The 24,758-nt window shown below is 42.5% G+C and overlaps 2 protein-coding genes across 2 annotated transcripts in view; one reads left to right on the top strand and one right to left on the bottom strand.

The window, feature by feature from the left end:
* Nucleotides 1-20,047, top strand: part of LOC146687886 (semaphorin-6B-like) — a 36,383-nt gene extending 16,336 nt beyond the window's left edge. The window contains exons 2-17 of the mRNA XM_085438354.1: nucleotides 841-964; nucleotides 1,883-1,994; nucleotides 3,559-3,619; nucleotides 3,721-3,783; nucleotides 6,490-6,588; nucleotides 6,673-6,763; nucleotides 7,016-7,135; nucleotides 7,711-7,799; nucleotides 7,880-8,097; nucleotides 8,181-8,312; nucleotides 8,549-8,698; nucleotides 8,860-9,036; nucleotides 11,823-11,963; nucleotides 12,559-12,636; nucleotides 14,030-14,091; nucleotides 15,438-20,047. Of these exons, the coding sequence (XP_085294480.1) occupies nucleotides 859-964; nucleotides 1,883-1,994; nucleotides 3,559-3,619; nucleotides 3,721-3,783; nucleotides 6,490-6,588; nucleotides 6,673-6,763; nucleotides 7,016-7,135; nucleotides 7,711-7,799; nucleotides 7,880-8,097; nucleotides 8,181-8,312; nucleotides 8,549-8,698; nucleotides 8,860-9,036; nucleotides 11,823-11,963; nucleotides 12,559-12,636; nucleotides 14,030-14,091; nucleotides 15,438-16,420 (2,682 nt within the window). The 5' untranslated portion in view covers nucleotides 841-858 and the 3' untranslated portion in view covers nucleotides 16,421-20,047. The remainder of the gene's footprint in view (nucleotides 1-840; nucleotides 965-1,882; nucleotides 1,995-3,558; nucleotides 3,620-3,720; nucleotides 3,784-6,489; nucleotides 6,589-6,672; nucleotides 6,764-7,015; nucleotides 7,136-7,710; nucleotides 7,800-7,879; nucleotides 8,098-8,180; nucleotides 8,313-8,548; nucleotides 8,699-8,859; nucleotides 9,037-11,822; nucleotides 11,964-12,558; nucleotides 12,637-14,029; nucleotides 14,092-15,437) is intronic.
* A 1,982-nt stretch (nucleotides 20,048-22,029) lies between these two features.
* On the bottom strand, nucleotides 22,030-24,019 carry LOC146687885 (G protein-coupled receptor 35). Its single transcript, XM_085440408.1, has 2 exons — nucleotides 23,824-24,019; nucleotides 22,030-22,937 (listed from the first exon to the last, which is right to left on the bottom strand). Exons 1-2 carry the CDS (start codon nucleotides 23,942-23,944, stop codon nucleotides 22,030-22,032), a joined length of 1,029 nt encoding a protein of 342 aa, XP_085296534.1. The 5' UTR covers nucleotides 23,945-24,019.
* Nucleotides 24,020-24,758: the final 739 nt, after the last annotated feature.

Genomic DNA, 24,758 nt, shown 5'->3' with positions numbered 1-24,758 from the left:
AATTCACAGATGATGAACAGCCCGAGATGTTATAGAGACATAAACAGGTCAGAGTTTATATATGATCTTTACTTTGGCTGGTGACCAAATTCCTGCAGAAGATCTGCACTTTCTTCTCAGCAAATCAACAAATGTTTGAAAGCTAACATGCTAAAGCAGTAAGCTGGTCACTAATTTTTGCATCTGTATTTCATGCATCTAGCACCAGTGTGATCCTTATGTGGCCTCTTAACTTTTTAAAGGCCAAAATCTGTTTCCTCCACTTTGATTTAGGGCGTCTTTTCAACCAGAAAGACAATGTCCAGCTTACCCTGGTCGCTACCTTCTGCTCTCTTCATTCTACTTCTAAAGGCCATCTAGTCTTTTCTGTTTTGTGGCTAATTACCCATTTTATTGCCTTTATATGTACATAGAGAAACACAATTAGTCAGAAAAGCATTGCCACCCAAGAGTGTTTTGTCTCTGTGTGAACGTTTTGTGAGAATCCCCTTCCATTCAGACTCTTCGACAATGGAGTGACATTTCTGACAATAGGTCCCTGTTACACCTCTAAGGCAGACAATAGAAACACATTTGCTCCCTGCTGAATCCAGGTTTGCAGCAGCAGTCACCCCGCTGCACTTCTGACCCTGTCTCACACACACACACACACACACACACACACACACACACACACACACACACACACACACACACACACACACACACACCTGTTCCTCTGCACTGAGAAATATTGTCAGAATACCAATACGCATACCCGTGTGCACTCCCAGCCATGAACACACACACACAGACAGTGCGCAATGAAATTTTTCTCTCTCCTTTTCGCTTTGTTAACAGTGCATCTGTGTTGCTGCCATGGCAACTGTGGCTCCACCCCTCGCATTTCTTCTCCTGCTGCTTCAACTGGCTGATGGCTCATTCCCAGAGGAACCCAGTCCACTCAGCTACGTCCCTGTGGAGGGTACGTGTCCTTCGCCTTTGTGTACGTGTTGTGCACCAGTATATGTGCAGCACTGATGAATGGCTCTGCGGTGGATGTGGAAATTGGAGGTCAAGGGTCAAAGCCTTGGCGTGAAGCTACTTTCGAACTACCCAGGCATACAAATACAAAGAAGCCTCACCTCATCTTTCCATGGCAGCAATAGATTAATAAGCATGAGAGAGGGCACGAAATAAACACAGTGGCGTGTGAGAAATGATCATAATAGAGCTTGAAAGGTGGAGAAAGATGAAAAGGTGGGGGGGTAGTTGGATTGGATGAGGTGATGTAGATGGGAGAGAGGGGGAGGAGACAGGTGGAGATGGATCGCTACGTCCTCTTTCCCTCCCCTGCAGTCAAGGACAGCGAGAGACGCGCTTTCCCAATCTGTCTCCTGATGATGAGGGCTCCCTATGGAGACCTCTCCCAAACTTTCTTGTAGCCTGATACTCCCACCTTCTCTCTCAACCTCATCTTTTACTCCCTCATTTGTCTCAAAGGTAAGAGGAGACAGGGAAGAAGCGCCTTTTATCATCATAAAATAACAGCAAGAGTGATTAAACACAGTTTTTCTCATTGTGGAGCTGCACGCATCAACAACAGCGCAAAAAAGCACAAAAAACCCCACTTAGAGGATAACAGCGTTTCAGCACGCTTGAACCGCTGCATAATTCGTCTCTGCCCATTATCTTTGTTTTTGGAAACAAAAACATCAAGAATGAGTGAGGACACTATTAAAGTGAAGGTTAGAGAAGCTGTTTGATGGCTTGCCTGAGTACTTTGGGTATATATAGATGGGAAAAGTAGCCACTCTGTCCTCAGCTGTCAGAGAATCATTGAGCAAGGATTTTAATTCTCAGTTTTTTAGTCTGTGTCTTTTTGTCTGTGCGTTCACGCCAGTGGTGAGGAGGTATCCAGTGTTCCTGGGCCGAGCTCATCGTTCAGCACAAAGACAGGAGCTGCACATCCAGACGGTCCTCCAAGTCAACCGCACGCTGTACATAGGAGCCAGGTAACCAACAGCAACCACCTCCGACTGTGCGTTACTGATGCGTTCGCACTGATATGTTTTTCTGCTTTCGCTTTGATGCCACGGCTTCCATCTGCTGTCACTTTGTGGAGGACGTTTTCAGCAGTTTGCTGGAGTGGCGATGTATTCAGCTTTGCTGTTAAATGTCAAGTGAAAAGCTGCTCATTCACATTACACTTACAGATGGAAAAATATGAATCGCCTTACTCCAGCGGCAGTCCAAACACTTCTCACTCTGAATGCATCAGTGCTTTGACCCACCATCGGCGTATTGATTAACAATCATGAATTAGCATAGCATAGCATCTTTATTTATAACGCACTTTACATCCAACAATGTTGACCAAAGTGCTACAAATATAAAACAGAGAGGAAACAGTTTAAATTACATATAAAATATCTTAAAATTAAAAATAATATAATTAATAAGAAAATATATTAAGAGACATCAACAAGTCCTGCTGTGCTAAAAGCCAAGGTAAATAAATATGTTTTAAGACGCGATTTAAAAACAGATAAGGAAGGTGCCTGTCTAACATGTAAAGGCAACTCATTCCACAATTTTGGTGCTGCCACAGCAAACACCTGATCCCCTCTGAGCTTACGATTAGTCCTGGGCACACTCAGGAGGAGCTGGTCTGCCGACCTGAGGGACCAGGAAGGTATGTATGGATGAAGAAGCTCAGAGAGGTACAGAGGGGCAGCATTGGACAAACATTTAAAAACAAATAAAAGCAGTTTAAAATGGATCCTAAAATGCACGGGCAGCCAATGAAGTGAATATAAAACTGGGGTGATGTGCTCGTATCTACGAGTGCCAGTTAAAAGGCGTGCAGCAGCATTCTGGACTAGCTGCAGTCGAAAAACAGAAGATCGACTCACCCCATAATAAAGAGAATTACAGTAATCCAGCCGAACGGTTACAAAAGCGTGGATTACTGTTTCAAATTGCTGTCTCGTAAGAAAGTGCTTAATTTTGGCCAGTTGCCTCAGATGAAAGAAACTAGACCTTACAACCAACCCGATGTGGCTTTCAAGCTTAAGTTCAGGATCCATTTTAAAACCCAGATTAACAATCTCTGGTTTACAGAATGATTTCAGGGATTGCAGATCAACACACGGAACAGCAGTGGAGGCAGGTCTAAACACCATTATTTCAGTTTTAGAATCATTAAAACAAAGAAAGTTTAGCGCCAACCACGACTTGACGTCCTCCAGACATGTTTGCAAACAATTTACAGATGACCCATCTTTCTTTTTAAGAGGAACATAAATCTGGCAGTCATTTTCATAACAGTGAAAAGAGAGTCTGTGCTTTCTAAGAATTGAGCCCAATGGAAGTAAATAAAGTGAAAACAGGATAGGGCCCAGAATGGAACCCTGTGGTACTCCATGAGACAACGGAGCACGGGAAGACTCACAGTTTCCTAAGCGAACTGAAAATGATTTCAAATCTGTTGAAGAAAAAAAAAATGCGGGTTCACTGTGTCAATTTGCATCATATTGCTTAACTGATGCTTTCGATTGTCTTGCTGTGTGTTTCCAGAGATGACTTGTACAGAGTGGAGCTGGATAACATGGCAGGCGATGAGATGTTTTACAGCAAGGTAAGACTCACACATGCACTAAAACAAAAAAACATAATCATGTGCGCATACACACATAACAAGCGTGCAGGGAGGTCTGACTGTGGTTTATCCCCTTCCAGAAAAGGACTTGGGAATCCAATAAGAACGATATTCGAGTGTGTCGGATGAAGGGCAAGCACGAGGTAAAATAATCGCTCACAGCACTTTGACTGACTTTGAGATCCACTAGTGCACGCACCAGCGCTATCTACACCATCACACGCATGGACAGACACAACAGCTGTTACAGAAACCTTATTCCCTTTGGGCGCACCTGCATACGGTATTTACACAAATTTGATCTTGTTGATACAGAATCAGCACATCGCTTAATCACACAAGCTCGGTGACACATTACCCGGGCCAAGAGATGTTCATGGAGCTTCAAAGCTGTTGGGGGTTTTTTTTTCTTCAGCATCTGCATTGTGCTAGTTTTCTAGTCATATATCATTTTCAGCCTGTGGGGTAAGACAGAGAAAGTGGGACAATTTTAAGTGTATATATAAAGTGAAAGGTGACAGTTCTGTGAAGTATGAAGGGAACCTGATCAAATTTAGGATAAGTATCTGATGGGGGGGGGGGGGGGGGGTACACTGTATAAATGTAGCAATGCCACCAGCAAAATACAATCTAAGCCAAAAAGGCAGGGGGAGACATTATAGAGCAAAGTGAGCAGGGAGAGTGACACAGCCTCAGGGAGGAAACGGTAATTGAAATGAGTTGAGGAAGGCATGTATAGATGGCAATGGGACGCATGTAGGTGGAGGAGAACTGAGGAGGAAAGACATTAGGAGCACAGTGCAGCCACCAGGTAGTAAGAATGAGGTGGAGGGATGAGAAAAGGGAAAAGGTGTTGCTTCAAACACCACAGATGAAAGAGGAGATGATGTAGGAGTGAGAAAAAAAAAACAAGAAGTAACGCTGTGATAAAAGGAGAAACAAAGAAAGTCAAGAGGATAAACACTGGAGAGTGGTGAGAATGTGAGACAAAGGACAGACAAGTGAACTGCGTTAATTAAAATTCTTTAATTCATGTTATAAGATTGGATTTTAAACCCCCATCAACACTGAAGCAGTAGGTAAGTGTGCAGCATTGCCCCACTTTCATTACATTTAATAAAACCTTCAATGCTCTTTGAACATTAATAGTAAGCAGGCACTAATGAAGCAGCTGTATTAAAAGAACCAGTTTGACGTTTTGGACTTTACATTCATTTGCATTATGCCAGCAGTTTTCACAGAAATGTAATTGCCCAGCTGAGCTTAAGCTTGAGTCCAAATTATGTACAAAGCAAGCAAGACAACATACATTATCCCCAAGTCTTTCGAATATTTGTTTGAAGGAAGACAAAAACATCATGCACTGAGAGGAGCTATATGTTTAATAAACCGGCAATAAGAACCAAGAGTAAATATCACAGAATTACAGTCAAGGGAGTAACGCTGTGGAATAACTGCACAGAGGCAATGAAAGCCTGTTTGTCACTGCAGAAGTTCACACGGCTGTATAAAAACAAGAAACGATGTGAATGTGAGAAAAAATTGGCTCAGTAAATAAGTGGCTTAGGCTTTTCTGTTTTCTTGACTCACTCGGGTTGTCTGGGTGCAGCTATTTTCCTTTATCATTGTTTTGTACACATATCTACAGCTATGCCAATGTAGACAGCCTGTATAAAGTTTAGGTTGTATTTTTTGTTTCTATTTATATAAAGGGGTAGCTCTTGATAAGTATTAAACTTCTCTCCTTTCCCTTTAGAAGTTTAATTTAAATAATTCATTACCATCTGTCCTCTTCCTATCTTACACACAAATGCATCCTTGCAGATTAGCTATAATTTGTGACACACACATAATCTTTATGGACAATTTAACAGCAATTACTGTAGTTTGCTCCTGGTAATATTTTTGTAATTACAAAAGAAGGAATTAAATCATTTTCTGGATAAAGCTTCTTTTTTTTCTTTTTACGGGCTTGTGTAAAACTCTTGTGCCAACTTTCATTTCTTTGTATTTTCTAGGAAAATGGGTAAAAGCCTCAACAATTCACTGAAACATCTATCTATCTATCTATCTATCTATCTATCTATCTATCTATCTATCTATCTATCTATCTATCTATCTATCTATCTATCTATCTATCTATCTATCTATCTATCTATCTATCTATCTATCTATCTATCTATCTATCTATCTATCTATCTATCTATCTATCTCTGGTAGTTCTGAGTTTTGAGATTAAGCAAATGAGGTATATGAACGGTGTTATAGAGGTGGTGGTGGTAGGTGGATGCAACTGATCTTGGACAGTGCTGGAATAGCTGTGCTCTCCTGTTCTCAGTCTTTAAGCCAATCCAATCCAATGTAGCTGGCATGAGACTCTTGACAAGAAAGTGATTTCAAGGGAAGCGATCCTGTCAATTATTTCCAATCTGACGAATAAATACGGAGCTGCCGAAAAGCACAAGTGTTAATCGTCTACCTGCACAGGTATTTTTTCTGTGTTTTCAAGTTCACGCCATCAGACATTGTGGTAAAATACTATCACAGAGGGAGGAAAGGATCATCAAGTTTCCGACTCTCTGGTAGCATCTTTAAACTTCAATCAGCAGCCTCCACTTTGAAGACTACTATAAAGTGCCCATCCTGTTGTTCTTCCAGATGGAGTGGGGTTGAGAGTGTTATTTCCTCTCAGGGCTGTTTTTAAGCTGCATTCTTCATACTTCACGCTGACAGTCTTGTAGCGGCTTTGTTCAAAACCCTCTTTGTCACCTTGAGTGCCCTGTAGGTTTACCCCCCTTCCTTCTGTAATAATAATTTCCTTTTGTTTGGTCTGTTTGTTTTTTCTACAGGGAGAGTGTCGTAATTTCATCAAGGTTTTACTCAAGCAGGACGGTGGACTGTTTGTATGCGGAACAAATGCCTTCAACCCTCTGTGTGCCAACTACACTGTTAGTATCCGTCTATCTGTCATCCACCCTTTCTTTGTGTATCTGCCAGTTGGTTTATCTTTTTTTTTTTTATTCCTCCTGCAGAGAGACAGTCTAGAAATGGTGGGAGAGCCTATCAGTGGGATGGCACGGTGCCCATATGATCCACGACATGCCAATGTGGCTTTATTTGCAGGTAGCATCTCGGCTTTGCTCTGTAAAGATGAAAAATGTCGCTTTTGTTGCCGACATCAGACTCAGTTTCCAGCTCCAGACAGTGAAACGTCTGTGCCCTTGTGTTTACCTTTGCAAATGATTTATAGTCAGACCTCTCGCTGCATTGCTTGTTTGGTTTTAATCTTCCCGACCTTGTGCTATCGCTCTATCTGTATCTTCACCTTCTTTTCTTCTTCTCCTCCTTCTCTCTCTCCCTGCGTTTCTCCGTCAGATGGAAGTCTCTTTACCGGCACCGTGACAGACTTCCTGGCCATCGACGCAGTGATCTATCGCAGCCTCGGCGACAGCCCTGCCCTCCGCACAGTCAAGCACGACTCCAAATGGTTCCGAGGTACTTTTAGAAACAGACATATTGAAAATGTCCCTCCAGAGCCAGACAAAGAGACAATCACAAAACAAATAAGAGAGAATTGAAAAACTGTCATTGCTATCTTTTTGTAAGTGGCTCGCAGGTGCACAAGACAGTTTGGGCGAGTTAAATAGCAAGCTAAATTTGGCAAAACCAGACACGATTAGGCTCTCGTTTTATCGATTTTTATCATAAGTGGAACATGTCCGGGCAGAGTGATGTATTGAGGTTAGTCAGACTCCACAGATTCGAGGTTTTAACAAGCCTTGGACCAAGCAGCGAAGCGCCTGTTTTCCATGGAGAAGAAAACAAGCCGGGGCAGGTCAAAGCTGGCACAGTGCTGGATGAATAAATGATAGGTAATGTGTATAATCTTAACCCACAACGATAAATTAAAGAGGACATGTATATTTAATGAGTGAGGCTGGTGGACAGCAGCGGTCCATGTTGATGCGACTCTCACTGCAGCCCCATATCAGGGGTTGCGGAGCCTTGTTTGACTCCAGGGACTGTGCTGTAACTGTGATTGTGGTGTTTTTCTCATTTGAATTTCTCAGAGCCCTACTTTGTGAGTGCCATGGAGTGGGGGCCTCATATTTACTTCTTCTTCAGAGAGATGGCCATGGAGTTTCATCATCTGGAGAAGGTGCTCTCCTTCCCTTTTTCTCCTTCCTTCTTCTTGCTTAGTCTGAAGGGTTTTTGTTAAACTTTCCCTTCTTATTCTAGGTGATGGTGTCCCGCGTGGCCCGTGTGTGTAAATCAGACCTGGGTGGCTCCCAGCGCGTCCTGGAGAAACAGTGGACCACGTTTCTAAAGGCGCGGCTCAACTGCTCCGTCCCCGGAGACTCGCACTTTTACTTCAACCTCCTGCACGCCACGAGTGGCATCATCCGCATGCAGGGACGAGATGTCATTCTGGGTCTCTTCTCCACGCCACCCAACAGGTACCACGGGACGCATAATACCCAAATAAATGTAATGTTGCTCTTGTTTTCTCATCACCGTCCTCTCCCCCTGTGTTTGGTAGCATCCCGGGATCTGCGGTGTGTGTGTTTGACATGCAGCAGCTCGCTCATGTCTTTGAGGGACGCTTTAAGGAGCAAAAATCCCCCGAGTCTATTTGGACACCTGTACCAGATGAAGCCGTGCCTAAACCAAGGTATTATTATGCAAAGTGTATGTAAGCAGGACTTGTAAGCAGAGTACTGCAGTGCTGCTGTCTAAGCATCTGTCTCACATTCAGTAAAGTCCTCCTATAAGCTCCAACTGTCAGTTTTACTTCTATTTCACAACTATTCACCAAATATTCTAATACTGCCTCCAGCAAATGAAAAAAAAAGAATCTCCTCTGGCTTTTCTCTCGGACTGCTTTTCAACTTCTCCCTCTGTCTGCAGGCCAGGAGGATGTGCAGTGCAGGGATCCAGATTTAGCTCCTCGACCACACTGCCAGATGAGGTGCTGAATTTTGTCAAGACCCACCCGCTCATGGATGAGACAGTTCCGCTGCTGGGACATAGACCCTGGGTGGTCAAGACTATGGGACGGTACACAGAGTGACTCAGTTGTTTAACAGCATCCATGTAGCTCTATAGAACTAAAAAAAAAAAAAAAAAAAAGGGAAGGATAAACTGAAAAATAACAGCCAGGATAGGATAGGAAATGTAGTCGATTCACCTTTTTTCTTTTTAATGATCTCTGTTTCTAGGTACCAGTTGACGTCTATGGTGGTGGACACAGAAGCTGGCCCCCATAAGAACCGTACAGTCTTGTTCCTGGGTTCAACCCGTGGGACCGTTCTCAAGTTCCTAATGATTCCCAGTGGAGATTCTGTCTCTCATAGCAGTGTCTTTCTGGAGGAGGTGGAGGGATTCAACCCAGATAAGTGAGTATGAGGCAGGATATCTTTGTCCTTGGCATATATCGAGTCACTGTAACTGCTTCTGGCTGATAACTGCAGAGCAGCAGTGCTTTTCACCCAATAACTTTCATCATTTATACTTAATTAAATATTAGATTTTCTACATTTCTGAAGTCCATTTCACAGTAAAAGCCTATTCTTTCATGCCTTTGACCGTATCTATCACAGGTATAGTCATATAGACTATATAATTAAAGCAGTGTGGTGACATTTTTTTTCTTAGCAGCAGTGACAGCAGTCTTAGCCGTGGTACTTTCACAACGCCAGCTCATTAAATTCGGTTGGGCTGAAGGATACTGGAACACAGCCTATCAATCTCTCATGCAACAAACCAATAATCTCACTGTCCACGCATGTCAACTCAGCACCTGGTTAATCTGATTACTGTGACTGAAAACAACTCTGCCCACAGCAGTTACGTGTGAAAATGTAGCTGCAACAGGGAGTTGGTGACTAGAAAATGTTTTCAGCTGCCAAAACTTTTATTGCCTAGGTATCTAATATTCAACTGTTTGTTTATTTGTTTATTTAGGACAGACTTCAGGTGATTTGCAGGTTATTCAATCGATTAATCAGTTAAGTTTTAGTTGTCCCAAAAAATGTTGGTGCATTGTGTAAAATGCCCAATATGACATGTTAATTAAAAAAAACATTTCTTTTGCACCTTCAAATTATTATTAAAAAATAACAATGGAAATGGTTGACAGCAACAAATCATTCAGCCAAACGTATCAGGGATATTTGATGTTATGATGTACCACTTTATTAGGTACACCTTGCTGGTCTCAGGGTGGATCTACTTTTGCCTTCACGGCTGCAGTAATTACTCATGGCATAGATTCAACAAGGTGCCTGAGACATTCCTCAGAGATTTCAGTCCATTTTGACATGATGGTATCACACGGTTGCTGCAGTTATGTTGGCTGCAGGTCCGTGATGAGAATCTCAAAGTGGCAGGTGAGTGCATGTGCCAGTTCTGTTTTGGAAGCACCAAAATAATCAAATTAACTATTGTTTCATGTTGACAGCAAAATTCGGCTGAGACCCTTTATATGATGGCAAGGGCACAGAGCTTTATAGTTAAGTGTTTACAGTGGGATGCAAAAGTTTGGGTAACCTTGTTTTTCCTGTATAAATCGTTGGCTGTTACAATAAAAAATGTCAGTTAAATATATCATATAGGAGACACACACAGTGATATTTGAGAAGTGAAATGAAGCTTATTGGATTTACAGAAAGTGTGCAATAATTGTTAAAACAAAATCAGGCAGGTGCATAAATTTGGGCACTGTTGTCATTTTATTGATTCCAAAACCTTTAGAACTAATTATTGGAACTCAAATTGGCTCGGTAAGCTCAGTGACCCCTGACCTACATACACAGGTGAATCCAATAATGAGAAAGAGTATTTAAGGGGGTCAATTGTAAGTTTCCCTCCTCTTTTAAATTTCTCTGAAGAGTAGCAACATGGGGGTCTCAAAACAACTCTCAAATGACCTGAAGTCAAAGATTGTTCACCATCATTGTTTAGGGGAAGGATACAGAAAGCTGTCTCAGAGATTTAAGCTGTCTGTTTCCACAGTTAGGAACATATTGAGAAAATGGAAGACCACAGGCTCAGTTCAAGTTAAGGCTCGAAGTGGCAGACGAACAAAAATCTCAGACAGACAGAAGCGACGAATGGTGAGAAGAGTCAGAGTCAACCCACAGACCAGCACCAAAGACCTACAACATCATCTTGCAGCAGATGGAGTCACTGTTCAACCATTCGGTGCACTTTACACAAGGAGATGCTGTATGCGAGAGTGATGCAGAGGAAGCCTTTTCTCCGCCCACAGCACAAACAGAGCTGCTTGAGGTTTGCTAAAACACATTTGGACAAGCCAGCTTCATTCTGGAATAAGGTGCTGTGGACTGATGAAACTAAAATTGAGTTATTTGGGCATAACAAGGGGCGTTATGCATGGAGGAAAAAGAACACAGCATTCCAAGAAAAACACCTGCTACCTACAGTAAAATATGGTGGTTCCATCATGCTGTGGGGCTGCGTGGCCAGTGCAGGGACTGGGAATCTTGTCAAAGTTGAGGGACACATGGATTCCACTCAATGTCCAGGAATCAGTGACAAAGCTGAAGCTGCGCCGTGCTGGATCTTTCAACAAGACAACGGCCCGAAACACTGCTCAAAATCCACTAAGGCATTCATGCAGAGGAACAAGTTCAACGTTCTGGTACGGCCATCTCAGTCCCCAGACCTGAATATTATTGAAATCTGTGGTGTGAGTTAAAGAGAGCTGTCCATGCTCGGAAGCCATCAAACCTGAATGAACTAGAGATGTTTTGTAAAGAGGAATGGTCCAAAATACCTTCAACCACAATCCAGACTCTCATTGGAACCTACAGGAAGCGTTTAGAGGCTGTAATTTCTGCAAAAGGCGGATCTACTAAATATTGATTTCATTTCTTTTTTTGTGGTGCCCAAATTTATGCACCTGCCTGATTTTATTTAAACAATTATTGCACACTTTCTGTAAATCCAATAAACTTCATTTCACTTCTCAAATAACACTGTGTGTGTCTCCTATATGATATTTTTAACTGACATTTTTTATTGTAACAACCAACGATTTATACAGGAAAATAACGGCGATTAACAAGGTTGCCCAAACTTTTGCATCCCACTGTATGTGAAGCCAAAAGAGGAGTGCAGAGGTGTTACATCTGACTTGACTTTCTGTCCCTGTGTCCAGATGTGGTGAGGACTCTCCTCAGGCCCGTCAGCTCCTGTCTCTGTCGCTGGACCGAACAAGCCACACTCTGCTGCTGGCCTTTCCCTCGTGCCTGGTCCGAGTCCCCACATCTCGCTGCCACCTTCACTCACGCTGCATGAAGTGAGTGGCACTTTTGCCTTTCAGAGTATTTTCCTTTTCTTCAATCTTTCTTTGGCCAATAATTAGGTCACTTAAGCAGCTGCCATATGCCAAGGCTTTATTTTCTGGCCAACTTTTATTTCTCCTCTGCTTTCTCACTTCCTGGTACTGCTATCATCCAATTAAAATGTACAGTTCTATTTTCATTTTTTGCATGTTTGTATTTTGGATATGCATGTCACAGCTGGCTACTTTGGTTTAATATTTATTTTGAGAAAATTTGTTTTGCTAGCAAATGATATTTAAATTGACACAAGAGGCTGATTGACTGTGAAAACAAAGGAGGCACCTGTATTTTATCTGTCTATATGAGGAAGGTGTTTTGAACACTGTGCCATGGACCTGATTCCCACAGCAGATAAATCACACTTAGATAGTGTGAACAAGCAACCATTTGATAGAATATGTGTGTCTGCGGCGTATAAAAATGAATCCCTCGCAAGGATTTATTATCTCAGTAGTTGTCCGCATATTTCAAAACAGACACGTTTCACATTTGAGGATTTTAATGATGTTTAATGATGTTGTTTTGATTGTTTGCTTGTTGTGTGAGTAGAAGCTGTCTGGCCTCCAGGGATCCATACTGTGGCTGGACCAGAGGCAGCACTTGCTCCTTTCTAAGACCCGGTACACGGTGAGGACAACAAACATGCACACAACACTGAATGTTTACTTCCTCCAAATGAAGATGATGTAATTGCAAAATCAGTATGAGCTACACAGGCTACTTGACCTAAATGGTCTCTCTCTCTCTCTATGTATGTATATGTATGTGTGTATATATATGTTAGCATGAATAAACCACCAGTGGGTCACACAACTGAAACTAGGAGATGCAACCATTAACACAAATGGAAGGGAAAACATGCAAATTCCACAGAAAGAGGCCCACAGCCCAGATTTGAACCCAAAACCTACTTCCTGTGAGGCAGCAGTGCTAACCGCTGTCCCCACCTCCAAGTCTGGGCTGTCACCCCTTAGCAAGTTTGTGCCAATACACATGTTGATAAAGGAAAACCAGTGAACAGTTTGCTTTCCTTTCTAAATGTTTAAGTTAATTTTGTTATTTCTTTGTAATGACCAGTAGACAGTGCTTATTTTTTATTATTTCTTACTAAAAATACAGGTGTCTGAATCAAATGCAGAACCTGCAGACTGATGAAGTCTTTGAAACCCGTGATCAGAGGGACTCCATTGGCTTTATTACACTATGGGGGTCATTTTGCCAACATAGTTTGGGTCCACTCCTCCCGCTAGAGGGATGGGACCCAGCAAATCAATACGAAGTACGATTACCTTTATTATATGGTGAAACATTTCTATCCTGATGTCAGTGACCACTTCCAGCGTAACAATGTCTCAATCCATAGGGTAACCGGGGTCACCGAACAGTTTGATGATGATGAAGATCGTATGCCTGACCTAAATAAATATCTATAGGAGATACTGTTAGGCAGCAGCCTCCACCGTCATAATCAAAACACTAAGTTAGGGAGCATCTTTTGGGAGAATGATGGTCTTCTCTAGTAGAATCAATACCAAGAGGCATCAAAGCTGTTCTGACAGCATATGGAGGTCCAGCACTGCTATTAGGACACGTTACGACCCCCCTCCCCCTCTCCCCTCTTTTTCCACCAGCTTGTAAATCACAACACACGCTCCCCACCCTTTGATCCTCTTAGGGGTGGAAAAGAAAAAGAAAGAAAATCCATAAAGGGATCAAAAATGTCATAACACCGAATCTTAGATCCATATGTGCAATATCAGTTTTTATTGATCCCCACTAACAAACATCATCATTCACAAACAACTTTCTGCACAAAAGTGAGCATGAAAAGGGTCGGATTTTCATTGATTAGCTGTAAATGATTTATTTGTGAAGTCAGGCATCAAAATTCATTCAATGCGCTCTTCCATGAGTATTCATGTGTCTATATAACAATTAAGGAAACATGTTTCCTGCTGTGTGCTGTCTTTATTAAAAACAAATCTCTGATTATTTTGTCTGTGATCTCTCTGTCTCGTAGACTCCCTTTTCAGCAAGATGTGGAGTATGGAAACACCACCTCCCACCTCGGAGACTGTGATGGTAGGTTGCAGCACTATGACATGGATGCTGCTGGTTGTGTGCAGTCGAGTGAGGGCAGGCTCCACCTAGTGGCTCAATCGCTCATTACACCTGCCTATTTGTCACTGAACATTATGTTCTGATAGTACCAAGTGAGAGAGTACAGACAGTCATTTCTGGAATTAAGTTAATTTTAATTATCAAGGATGTAACGTGATTTACTCCGCAGCTCAGCAAGATCCATTCAGCATGGAAACTGAATACTTTAGTATTTTTGTGAGAGCTGGAAGAAGAAGAAGTGAGATTCTGGTTTCGGTCTCACTTCCTTCAGGTCAAAACATATCCCAGAGTGACATTTTAATTAGGGAGGTTGTGAAAGTTGTGAAAGTTGTGCAACTGTGTGTAGATAATACTGGAAATGCACTATCATTCAGCATATGAGGTTTTGTTTTGTCATATATCTGATAGCGAGGAATGGGTTCGGCTGGTACGCGAGCAGGAAACGGCTGAGCATAATGTCACTACATCCCGCTTCTGTTGAGAGGCTCAGATGTCACTGCAGCAGTACCACAGAGGCCCTCTTTGAACCGTGCTTTGAAATCCACAGAGTCAGTGGAAAACACCAAAAAAAGGCATTTCCTCTACAGCATTTTCTTTTTTTACGAGGTGTTCTGTTTGCTGTAACCCAGATTCAGCATCATAAAATCCATTTAGCTGGTTCGGAATTTCCAACAAAACAACAGAAAAGGGATACGCAGCACATTCCAAGCCCTCACCACACTCATTTGTCTTGAAATAACATATGACAACAGATAGCACCGGAAGTCAGTGATACCCAGCTGCACATCTGTCAGACTGTAATCCAAGCGGTGAAAACGTCGGAGAGGCTGAGCCAGAGACAGGCATGTGGTGCTGTGTCTGCAGATGGGAGCTATTAGAGCTGGGTGGAAACACTGAGGTAAGGCCTTGCTGCAAAGGGGCAACTCTCTGGCCAGGCAGCAGGATGGAAAGTGTGAGGAGAGGGAGAAAGGGAGCTGCTGTAGTCTTAGCTGTGCTGATGACAAGTGCAGGCCTCTCTGAAACAGAGCTCGTGGAGCCTCAAGGCCAAACTGGAGAGAAGTTACTCTGAAACATAATCATCACAGAAAGAAAATCCTATAATGCTGCAGATGATGATCACCACTTAGGAGTGTATTGTAGTTTTTGATCTATCATGATACGAGACGGGAAAGTGCTAAGTAACAGAATAGGACTATATGTAATAATAATCATTTTAAACTACAGCCTCCGGTCACACATTGAGACAGGACGGTCATTGGAGAGTTCTACTGAATGTCATCTTTGTAACTGTGTCTTTTAATCTTCAGGAATTCTCCAACAGAGTTTGCTCATTGAACCGGAGAGCCTGGTCTCGCTCAACCTGCTCGTGGCATCTGCAGTCTCTGCATTCACCATAGGGGCGGCGCTCTCGGGCCTTGCTGTGTGTTGGATCATGGCCCACAAGCCTGCAAACCGTCGCCATGGCACCACTTCCCAGGCCTCCATCCAGCGGCGTGAAAGAGGCCTGCTGAGTAGCGGCGGAGGGATGGAAGGCTCTGTGTTGAGCGTGACACGGCAGGGAGGAGGGGAGCGCCCCTGCTCTCAGGGCGGGGAGACCTTGTTTGTCATGCCCAACGGCTGGGTGAAGTCGGGAGAGCTAGACCCCGGTTTCCTGCCCACTCCGGAGCACACACCCCAGCAGAAACGCAGAGGCCTGCGGCTGTCCGACTCCAACTCTGGAGGGTGGGACACAAGTCAGACCTACCTCGGGGGAGGTTCTGTAGGTCTGGGTTCACCCTGTCGCATGCCCCCCTCTGTTTACCTGACCACCAGACTCTTCCAGCAAGGCGGAGGTGGAAGACACAGCGGCGACAGCCGAGGGAATGACACGCCACGCCAGCACTATGTCTGTCTGAGCAAGCAAGAAAAAGCGAAGGGGACGCCCAAAGCCCCCCTCAGGAAGTCTGCAGTAGAATATGTTTACCCCATGACCCCCCAGGACTCACCTGAGCGTCGGAGGGTGGTCTCAGCACCCAGCGCACCAATGGAGTACAGCGAGCCACTGCCTTTGCGTTGGCCAGCCCAGGAAGGATACATCCTCAGCAGCCACGGGATGGTTCCCGTCCCCCTGCCTCCCCCATCAATGCCCGCTCCCAGCAGCCAAGCTTATGTGTCCCAGCAACACACCCCCGGGCTGAGCAGGGCTCTCCTGAGAGGGGCCCTGGAGCGAGGGGAGCTGGGTGAGCTGGTGGATCTCAGCCAGCTGATGGGTAAGAAGAACTGCAGTGACAGGACTCAGGCTGGCCAGTGACTGTGGAGGAAACCAATTCTGTTTCCAGGGCTCTTTGTTTTGTTTACATAAATGTCCTTACTCTTTATTCTGCCTGTCACTCTCTCCCTTCTCTTTTCCCCACATCTTTATTTCATTGTCATTTCGGCCCACTACCCCACTCCATAATCTTCTCTGTCAGTCTCTCGGGCAACCCCTCTTTCACCCCGTGATGAGCCTCTCCTTATGACTGGCTGCTGGGTCTGCCGCTCATATCCTGGCTCACATTAATTGGTCAGATGGACTGAGGTTGTTGCTGTGTCTGCATTGCAGAGTTGCCTCCCTCTCCTGATCTTAGTGGCAGCAGGGAGAGAGAGAGAGACTAGAGGGGAGCAAAGAAGATGGAAAGAGAGCAGAAGGGGGGCAGCAGAGAGGACGAGGATGAAAATGGACGTGGCACTTAGATACTGCGTTCACTGTTCAGATTGACTGCAGAGCCAGTCGAATGCTCCTGCAATAGTGGGATGCTTTTCCCTTCATGGATAGCATTAACAAGACTGCTAGCCATCTGTTCCCCACTGCATTACCTGTTGGTGTGATTGCCAACTGGGTACTTGAAGTGAAATTGGAAATTCTGAACATCTTTAAAGTATCTGAAGCTCCAGGTGAAAAAAAAATGGTCATTCTCTCAAGACAGATATTGAACCTATAAGTCCTTCAGTTTTTTCCCCACTCTTTCTCCTTGCTGCACACATACAAGTACATGTATTTGTACAGGTGGGTATTTAGTATTCTGTGTATACGAAGGAGCATGACTTGTGTGCCAGATGCCTCTAACCTGTCTCGTGGGGATATGGGACCATAACTCACGTCTTTGGAGTGCAGGGCGCAGGACTGGAACGTCAGCACTATTCCTGCCAAATGCATGCTCTCTGTAATGACGGCATCTCAGCTGTCCATCACTCAATTCGTTTCTTGCTTCCACTCTATGTACTCTTTAACAACCAATAATTCCACAAGGACATCAGGTGGGATTGTACCACAGCACTGGACTGACAGAAAAATCACAAATGACAGAAAGATAGACAGAAAGGCAGGAGGCGTTATGGAGAATATAACGTACAAGAACTGCAGTGTAAGAACACCTTGTCCTTCACTGTCACCTTATGGTTTTTTCTGCTTACACACACACACACACATTCATTAGGTCTGCATTATAGAACGCAGTCCAGTTTTACGGGGGAAGATTTCCCCTTAGGCTCACAGTGGGTCAAGGTCCCACAGATGTAATACAGAGCACAGTGGCAGTTACAGTGGGGATGATTGAAACCTCTGGCTCATCTTAGAGCCAACAGGGGTGAGGGGAAATGTTCTCAGCTGGCAAATGGGACTATATATTCAGCCCATCAAAGTGTCCGCGGTGCCACGAAATGGTCGGCCTTTAGATCAACACAACACGGTTTAAACGTGTTGCAGCAGTAAAACAGAGACCAGATAAAGAGGGCAGATGGAAAAAAGGAAATAAAAACACGATCATATGAAGGTGCAAGAACTAAAACTACTGTGGGAAACAATGAGAATCTGTTACAGCTGACTGGGTGACTTGACGGTCAACCCTCCGGTCTACTAGACGACAAATGAACGCTGGTTTGCGCTGAATCCGAAGCGAGCAGCAATATATGGTTTATATGTACATAGTAAACTTTAATTTAGGTGAGACCATAATGTTAGACAAACAGTAACTTAGAAAAAATATAGACAGGCATCAGCTTGGAAACAAAAATATGCATTTTACTGTCTCATTATAAGAGTAACGTGGAAAATTCTCACAGTGACCTGCTCCAAGATGGAAATGTCCAAGACACTACGCATCGCCGGTGTCTTTTTTTTTCTTTTCTTTACTTCAATGTGCCAAACCCAAATGAAGAATGATTTACTGATGCCTGATTAATGAAGCAAAAAAAAAGAGTGGGAGAAACTTTAAAAGTGCCATGAAAACATAGTTTAGGTCAGCAGTGCACCTTCCTCACGTACTGTGGTGTTGAAGAACTCACTTATTGCAGTATACTTCTTATAATTCTGCCTTTGACGTAACGCGATGAATGTTTCTTCTTTTTTTCATTGAGATGCCGACTTGTACTGCTGTTAAAATACACTTTTTTCAGCTCTCTTCATGTGACGCTCCTGATGCTGAATGTTAAAAACACTATTTGAGGGTCTGTTTGTAAATTACTTTTACTTAAAGGGACGGTTCACCTCTGAAATGAAATGTATGTATTCTTCCTCTGGTCTGCTTTGCTTTATTTTATTTTATCCATAGTGTGAGTTGCTCCTTTAGAGACATCAGCTGTAGAAATACTTGTCCGCTCTTGAATATAATGGAAAGAGATGACCATTTCCTTGTGCTTTTCAAAAATAAAAATAAAAACTCAGCAGTTTTGTCCCTTTCCACACATCATGATGCAGTTGCTCAAAAAAACCCGGAAAAACAACAAAGCTTGCTGTAAGCAGCTTGTCATTGGAACTATTTTCTCCGTAACGTTTAATCATTGGTGAGAAGGAGCCTGATGCTTCCTTCTGCATAGTGACATATGTGGCTGATGTAGTTTGGTTCCTCTATGAAACTGCCTACATCAAGGTTTGTGGGCTGTTTTTTTTTTTATCCAAGTAACACTTTTTGTAGAAATATTGCAGCTGAATCTTTCAAATGTAGTGTTTCAGCACTTTGTGCGCCACAAGGCAACTGCAATGTGCTTCCATTATATTCAAGAGAAGGCTGACTTTTCTACAGCTGATGTATCTCCAACACGTTTTAGATAGAAAGCGCAGCAGACCGGGAAAAAAAACCCTGATCTTAGGTTTAATACATCACGCCATATACTGTACATATGTAAGCATACATTACATACTCTGTCATGCCCTTTCAACACTATTAATGTTTTCGCTGGTACCGTGACATGAACTGAATAGCAGATATCTAACAATAATAATAATGTTTTATAAGTAGTTCATAAGCAAACCCTCAAATGGACTGAAGTGCATTGAGGGAACACTGTGTAGCTCATTTCCTGATTATGGACGTTTCGTTGTGTAGTCTGTAGTCTGGTGATTGTCTGTCTGTCATCGTCAACCAACTGCCATACTGGAGGATCTTGAAAACCGCTCGTCAGCATCCCGAGTGAATGAATGTAATCACTTTTGTTTGGCACCATTACAATGTGCAGAAATAAGGAAAAGCACAAACTGTGTGGGGGTTTCTTTCCTTTTCTTTCTAAAAGGGAGCTGTTCTCTATAACATTTGTGAATAATGTAAATAACCATCCTGAATGTATTGTGTACCTGTGTGGTTTCAGGGATGGGGGTGTGGAAATTGGGAGGGGGGGATCCGTGCTCTTCTAAGGCAGCGCGGTTGCTGAAGTGCGAGGCTATTTTTTCGGTGACGATACTGTGAATAAGACGTATGTACAGTATTTACGTGACTATTGGCTGAACGCAGACTTCAGCAGTTTCCTTCCTGTCGTTAGAGTAGAGTCGCAGGCCTGACCTCAGTCTGAGCTGAGCCGTCTCATTTGACTGATGCCTGCCAAGTTTTGCAGTCGCTAAGCCACTGCTGATATAATAATCATCAATCTTTGGAGTACTGCTATTAAATGGCATTATATAATTGACTGCTAATGTTGTCGCGTGTGGTTTTGAATGCACTCATTAAAATAAATGCATGTCATTATACACGTGCCCACGCACACAGTGCACACACAAATGCACAGTCACTAATGCAGCATGATTGCTTCACTGCCGTCTAGAGTGATGTGTATATCATTATCGCAGTTTATTTTCTTTAAATGAGACATATTTGTCTCGAAACTGGCAGCTTTAGGCTTCAGAGCAGACAGATTCAGAGCAGAGGAAGTGGAAAATCTTTCAAGCATGTGCTTTTCTTGCCACTAGAGGGAGCTGGACACTGGCCTGCATTCATGTGCTCCTGGGTTTCACACAGGAAGGAGTGAAGGACACAAACTCCCATGGGCCCGCTTCTGTTAAGTGCACATTGTCTGTCTGTGCTGCTATACGCCTGAGACAGACTGATGTTTTGATGAAAGGTGTGTAGCAAAGCTGGCAAAGCAAAGCCTTTGTTATCTCCTTTCCTGTTTTGCTATGAACATCACACAGACAGCACAGAAGACATAATGGGTTTTAAAAAAATACAGATATTTATAGCTTAAGACAAATATAAAACATACATAACACACATTAACTAAGACTTAATACAGCAATTTATTGAGTCAGTCCAAGCCAGGTGTTAAAGACAACTGATATATACCAATGAGTCACTGGGAAATAAACACAGATAATAAAAAAAAGGAAAAAAAGAAATCCATTCTCTTCCACTTATCCAATTCAGGTTTACAGGGGTTGATGCCATTTACCATATGAGCTGCCTGGACAGGCCAACAACCTGTCACAGGCCTAAAAGAGAAACAGACAACCATTCACACTTATGGGCAATTTAAATCACCATGGACTAGAAGGAAGGAAGCCAGAGTACCCACAGACAACATGCAAACTCCACACAGACAGTTGATTCAAACCCAGGACCTTCTTGCTTTGCGTCAACACTACTAATCTTGCTGTGCAACTAATACAAATTTCCATAGCTAACCAGGAATATTTGTGTACTTCATAGACTATAAAATTGCCTCTGCGAAAAAGGAATCATATGTCATAATACATAAAAAAGAACAAATCACAAAAAACAGTCAAATATTTATTTTAATGCAATAAGTCAATCAGCTGCTCCATTGCTAAGTAACTCAAATGGAACCAATGTTTTAAAAGTCAAAAAATGTCTTGAGAGAGCAAGAGACATTTTTAAAATGGTCAAAGAGTAGCAGCGGTATTCCAACTTTTTGTGAAAACCAAATGTATCAAGTGGATTCCTGTGATTCTCACAGTGTACCACAGCTTCTTCACTTTAATTCTCAGAGATTTCAGGTACTTGTCTTCAGCAAATGTCAATCAGAGCAGGTGAAATTTACTAGAAAGCCCCTTCATGCATTGTGCCATCAGTGTGGAGAATGGGACACCCACTCCCAGCATGCCTACATGTGCAGTAAATGTGAGTTTTACGTTAATATTCTTTAAGTCCTTAGATTGGTTTTGTTAAGCATTGGTAGGCATGGTAATCAGCTTTTGCTGTTGCAGACTACAAACAGTTCGTGGCAACCAAGGGAACAGTCAGATATATCTAAGCTGTCAGAAAAAATCATCCATACGAGTCACAGATTATTCACTTAAATTATGCTTGAGGGATGGATGTTTTTGACAGATTTCTAAAGTATTTGTCTTTTCTTGTTTTTATGGTCTATTAGATTTTCTTAAAAATGTGTGTGGAGATGACAAAACAGCACCTAAATGAAATACATTTAAGTTAGCATACATCTTGTTGTCTGATATCTGTGACTGAACAAACATTTACCTAAGTTAAACAGCAGCTCTGATTCATTGTGGTCATTTGACCTGTATTTTTGCCCATGTGTTCTACATATTTATCAAAGCCTCAGGCTTTAAGATCTTCTTCTAGTTTAACTTTTGACTTCAAATATAACTGAACTTTACGGTATTTTGCCTCTTTAAATAACACACTCAAATGCTCAGTTACGTGCTTTTGAATAAAAGCCTTTCAATAAAAAACAATAGCTGATGGAATCGAAACAGCAATTTGTGCCAGCAATCCATTCAGACCAGAGTAAATACTTGTGCACAGTAGTGCTTTTGCATATCCAGTCTTCCTGTGGCTCGTCAAAGAGGCCAGCAACAAAGGCGATATGGATCGGCGTGTAACAGACGATAAACACAATCATATTGGCTGTGACTATGCCAACAATGTTTTTCTTCTCCTCTGACTTGTCGGCCTCCTTTAAAAACATACGGATGATCCGAGTGGAGCAGAAAACGATGATCAGGAGTGGGATGAGAAAACCTATAAATATCACTGACGTCATACTCCATGTACGATGTGGAATATTTTTACATCGTTCAAAACATGTCCAGAGTTTTTCAGGATAGTTGTCCTTGCGGACTATAATGCATGCTGTTATCACAACTACCCAAATGACCAAACACACTGCAAAAGCTATCTGTTTCTTCCATCTCCACGATCTGGCACGCAGTGGGAATCTTATACTCAGGTAGCGTTGGACACTGATGGCTGCTGTTGTGAAGATGCTGGCATACATGTTGATATAATGTACATACATGAGAAAGGTACAAAAGTAAGTTACAGGCAGGCAGGAGAAGGCATCGTAAATCCTGAAGCTCAGGAAAAGGATGAGGGAAAAATCTGAAATGTTCAGGTTCAACATATAGATGTGCGTGTCTGTCCACGAGCGCCGTACGGTAATGAAGGCATACAGAGCAGCAGCATTTATCAGGAAACCCAGAAGAAACAAAGTTGCATAACCCAGACCCTGAAGATAATCCACTGTGCAATTCGTGGCACAGTTGGTGGTAATGTTGCAAACGGTCTCATTTGCAGACATATTGTTCAGTATCTGCGGCCCTGCGTTAGAATCAAACAGAGTAATGCGTTAATTACTTGTCTAGATAAGCGAGCAAATCAGTCATAATAATCCACATGTTACTCATTAAAGCGTGTGTACTGTATATATTTTCAACTCTTCAGGGAATATTTTCATGACATATGTACATTAAAGTGTACAATGCTGCCTTGGAGTAACTGTTAACTCTTACTTTTTAGCACAAAAGGTCCTCACGTGTTACTGTATCTACCCTGGAGTTCAGCAAGTGTGGGAAACAGTGAAGTGATTAGAAGAAGTGAAAACGTAGAAGGCACTCGCTTGACTTTGCTTAGAGTTGCTACAGTCATGTCCTCTGCATATGTACTCAGAAATATTAGCGCAGCAGTTAACAAGTTTCATCATTATTTGAAAATAACTGTCTGGTAAGACTAAATATAAATACCTTGCAATATAAATTCCAGTGAAATGGTCGTATATAAATAAAATCAGATGTAACCATTATTCAAAATCTTCCCCTTTTTAAACAGTGAAACAAGTGTATAAACTATCAAGCAGGCAATACATAACAAAGACAACTATTGCACACCAATAACTACAGGACTGCCTCACAATATTGTGTTCAACAGAACAAAAAAATGAAATTAAGTCTGCCTTTTCAGCTAATCATTTCCAAACATGCAACACGAGCTTCTGTCTGTCTTCTTCATCCCCAAGAGAGAAACTCAATTCACAGCCAAGTGACATCAGCCAGTAAAGTATCAGCTAAGAAAAACTGTGAGAAACAGTAACTGTAACAAAGTAACGTGTCTGACTTCCTGATAGCGCTGAAATTTGTCAAAACTAGAAGAAAAATCTGATAAACTTTGAGTTCCTGATTAAAGTCAACCATCAGAAACCAAAACTCACCGGCTGAGATGCACTCTTCTTCATAAAGCTCGCTGAAGTGATTTATCGTACTGCTGCACCAGCATGTTTCTGTGTCAGTAACAAACGCCCGGAATTCAAATCTGCTGTTAGGTTGCCTCATTTCCTTCTTTGTTCATTTCGGTTTATAAATTTCACGAGAAACGTCCAGCAGCACGAGCCACGAGCTATATGGTGATACACCACATCATGGCGGTTTCATGGCAGGCTAACAGTATCTATTTTCAGACTACCTGCCACACAGAAAGATGTGTGGTGAGAAAATGAAACTGGTGCAGATTTTTATGACTACACTTTGAATCTGTAGTACTTGCTGTTCGCATGCAATACGAGAAAATGTTTGTAAAGTTCTTACATTTTTTAATCAATACATTGCAATCCAAGAAAGATCTAAAACAGGTTGGAACCAGAGAACCAAGTCAGGGCAGTATAGTAACATTTCAAAGACATTTTTAAAAAGGTGTAGTTTTGTCCTTGTGCAGGAGTTCTAGTTATGTAGAAGTTTTTCCAGTTTGCTGGTGTGTGTTAACACAAAGCAGTGGATAAAAGACATCGGCACTGATCTTACTTAAGCAATTATTGTTGCTGATCAGTCTGGGCAAAGATTATAAGTCCATTATTCCACAGTCTTCTTCTTTCAACTGCTCTCTTTAGGGATCACCGTTGTAGATCATTTGCTTCTGTCTCATCCTATTTCTGCTATAATCCTCTGTCACACCAACCGTCTGCATCTCCTCCCTCATTGTGGTCTTTTGTTCTCCTCCTGCATGGCTCTTTCTGCTATCCTCTCTTCACTCTCTTCTTCAACTTTCTTTTGCGCCATCTTTTACTTTAAATGGTTGACCACAGGAATTCAAAATCATCTACTTTAACTTCCTCTCCACTTCCTGATTCACTAACTGCCCTCCACCCATCCT

The sequence above is a fragment of the Copadichromis virginalis genome, linkage group LG18 (assembly GCF_057382275.1).
Source record: "Copadichromis virginalis isolate Kocher_CV1m ecotype Utaka linkage group LG18, C_Virginalis_male_GT1.1, whole genome shotgun sequence".
Taxonomy (NCBI): domain Eukaryota; kingdom Metazoa; phylum Chordata; class Actinopteri; order Cichliformes; family Cichlidae; genus Copadichromis; species Copadichromis virginalis.
Note: the sequence above shows the minus strand (reverse complement) of the source record. Positions and strands in the feature narration are given on the sequence as shown.

Coding starts and splice junctions, on each gene's coding strand:
- LOC146687885 (XM_085440408.1), bottom strand. CDS start 23,944: ATGAGGCAACCTAACAGCAGATTTGAATTCCGGGCGTTTGTTACTGAC. Junction 22,938..23,823: donor AGAAGAGTGCATCTCAGCCG/GTGAGTTTTGGT, acceptor ATTCTAACGCAG/GGCCGCAGATACTGAACAAT.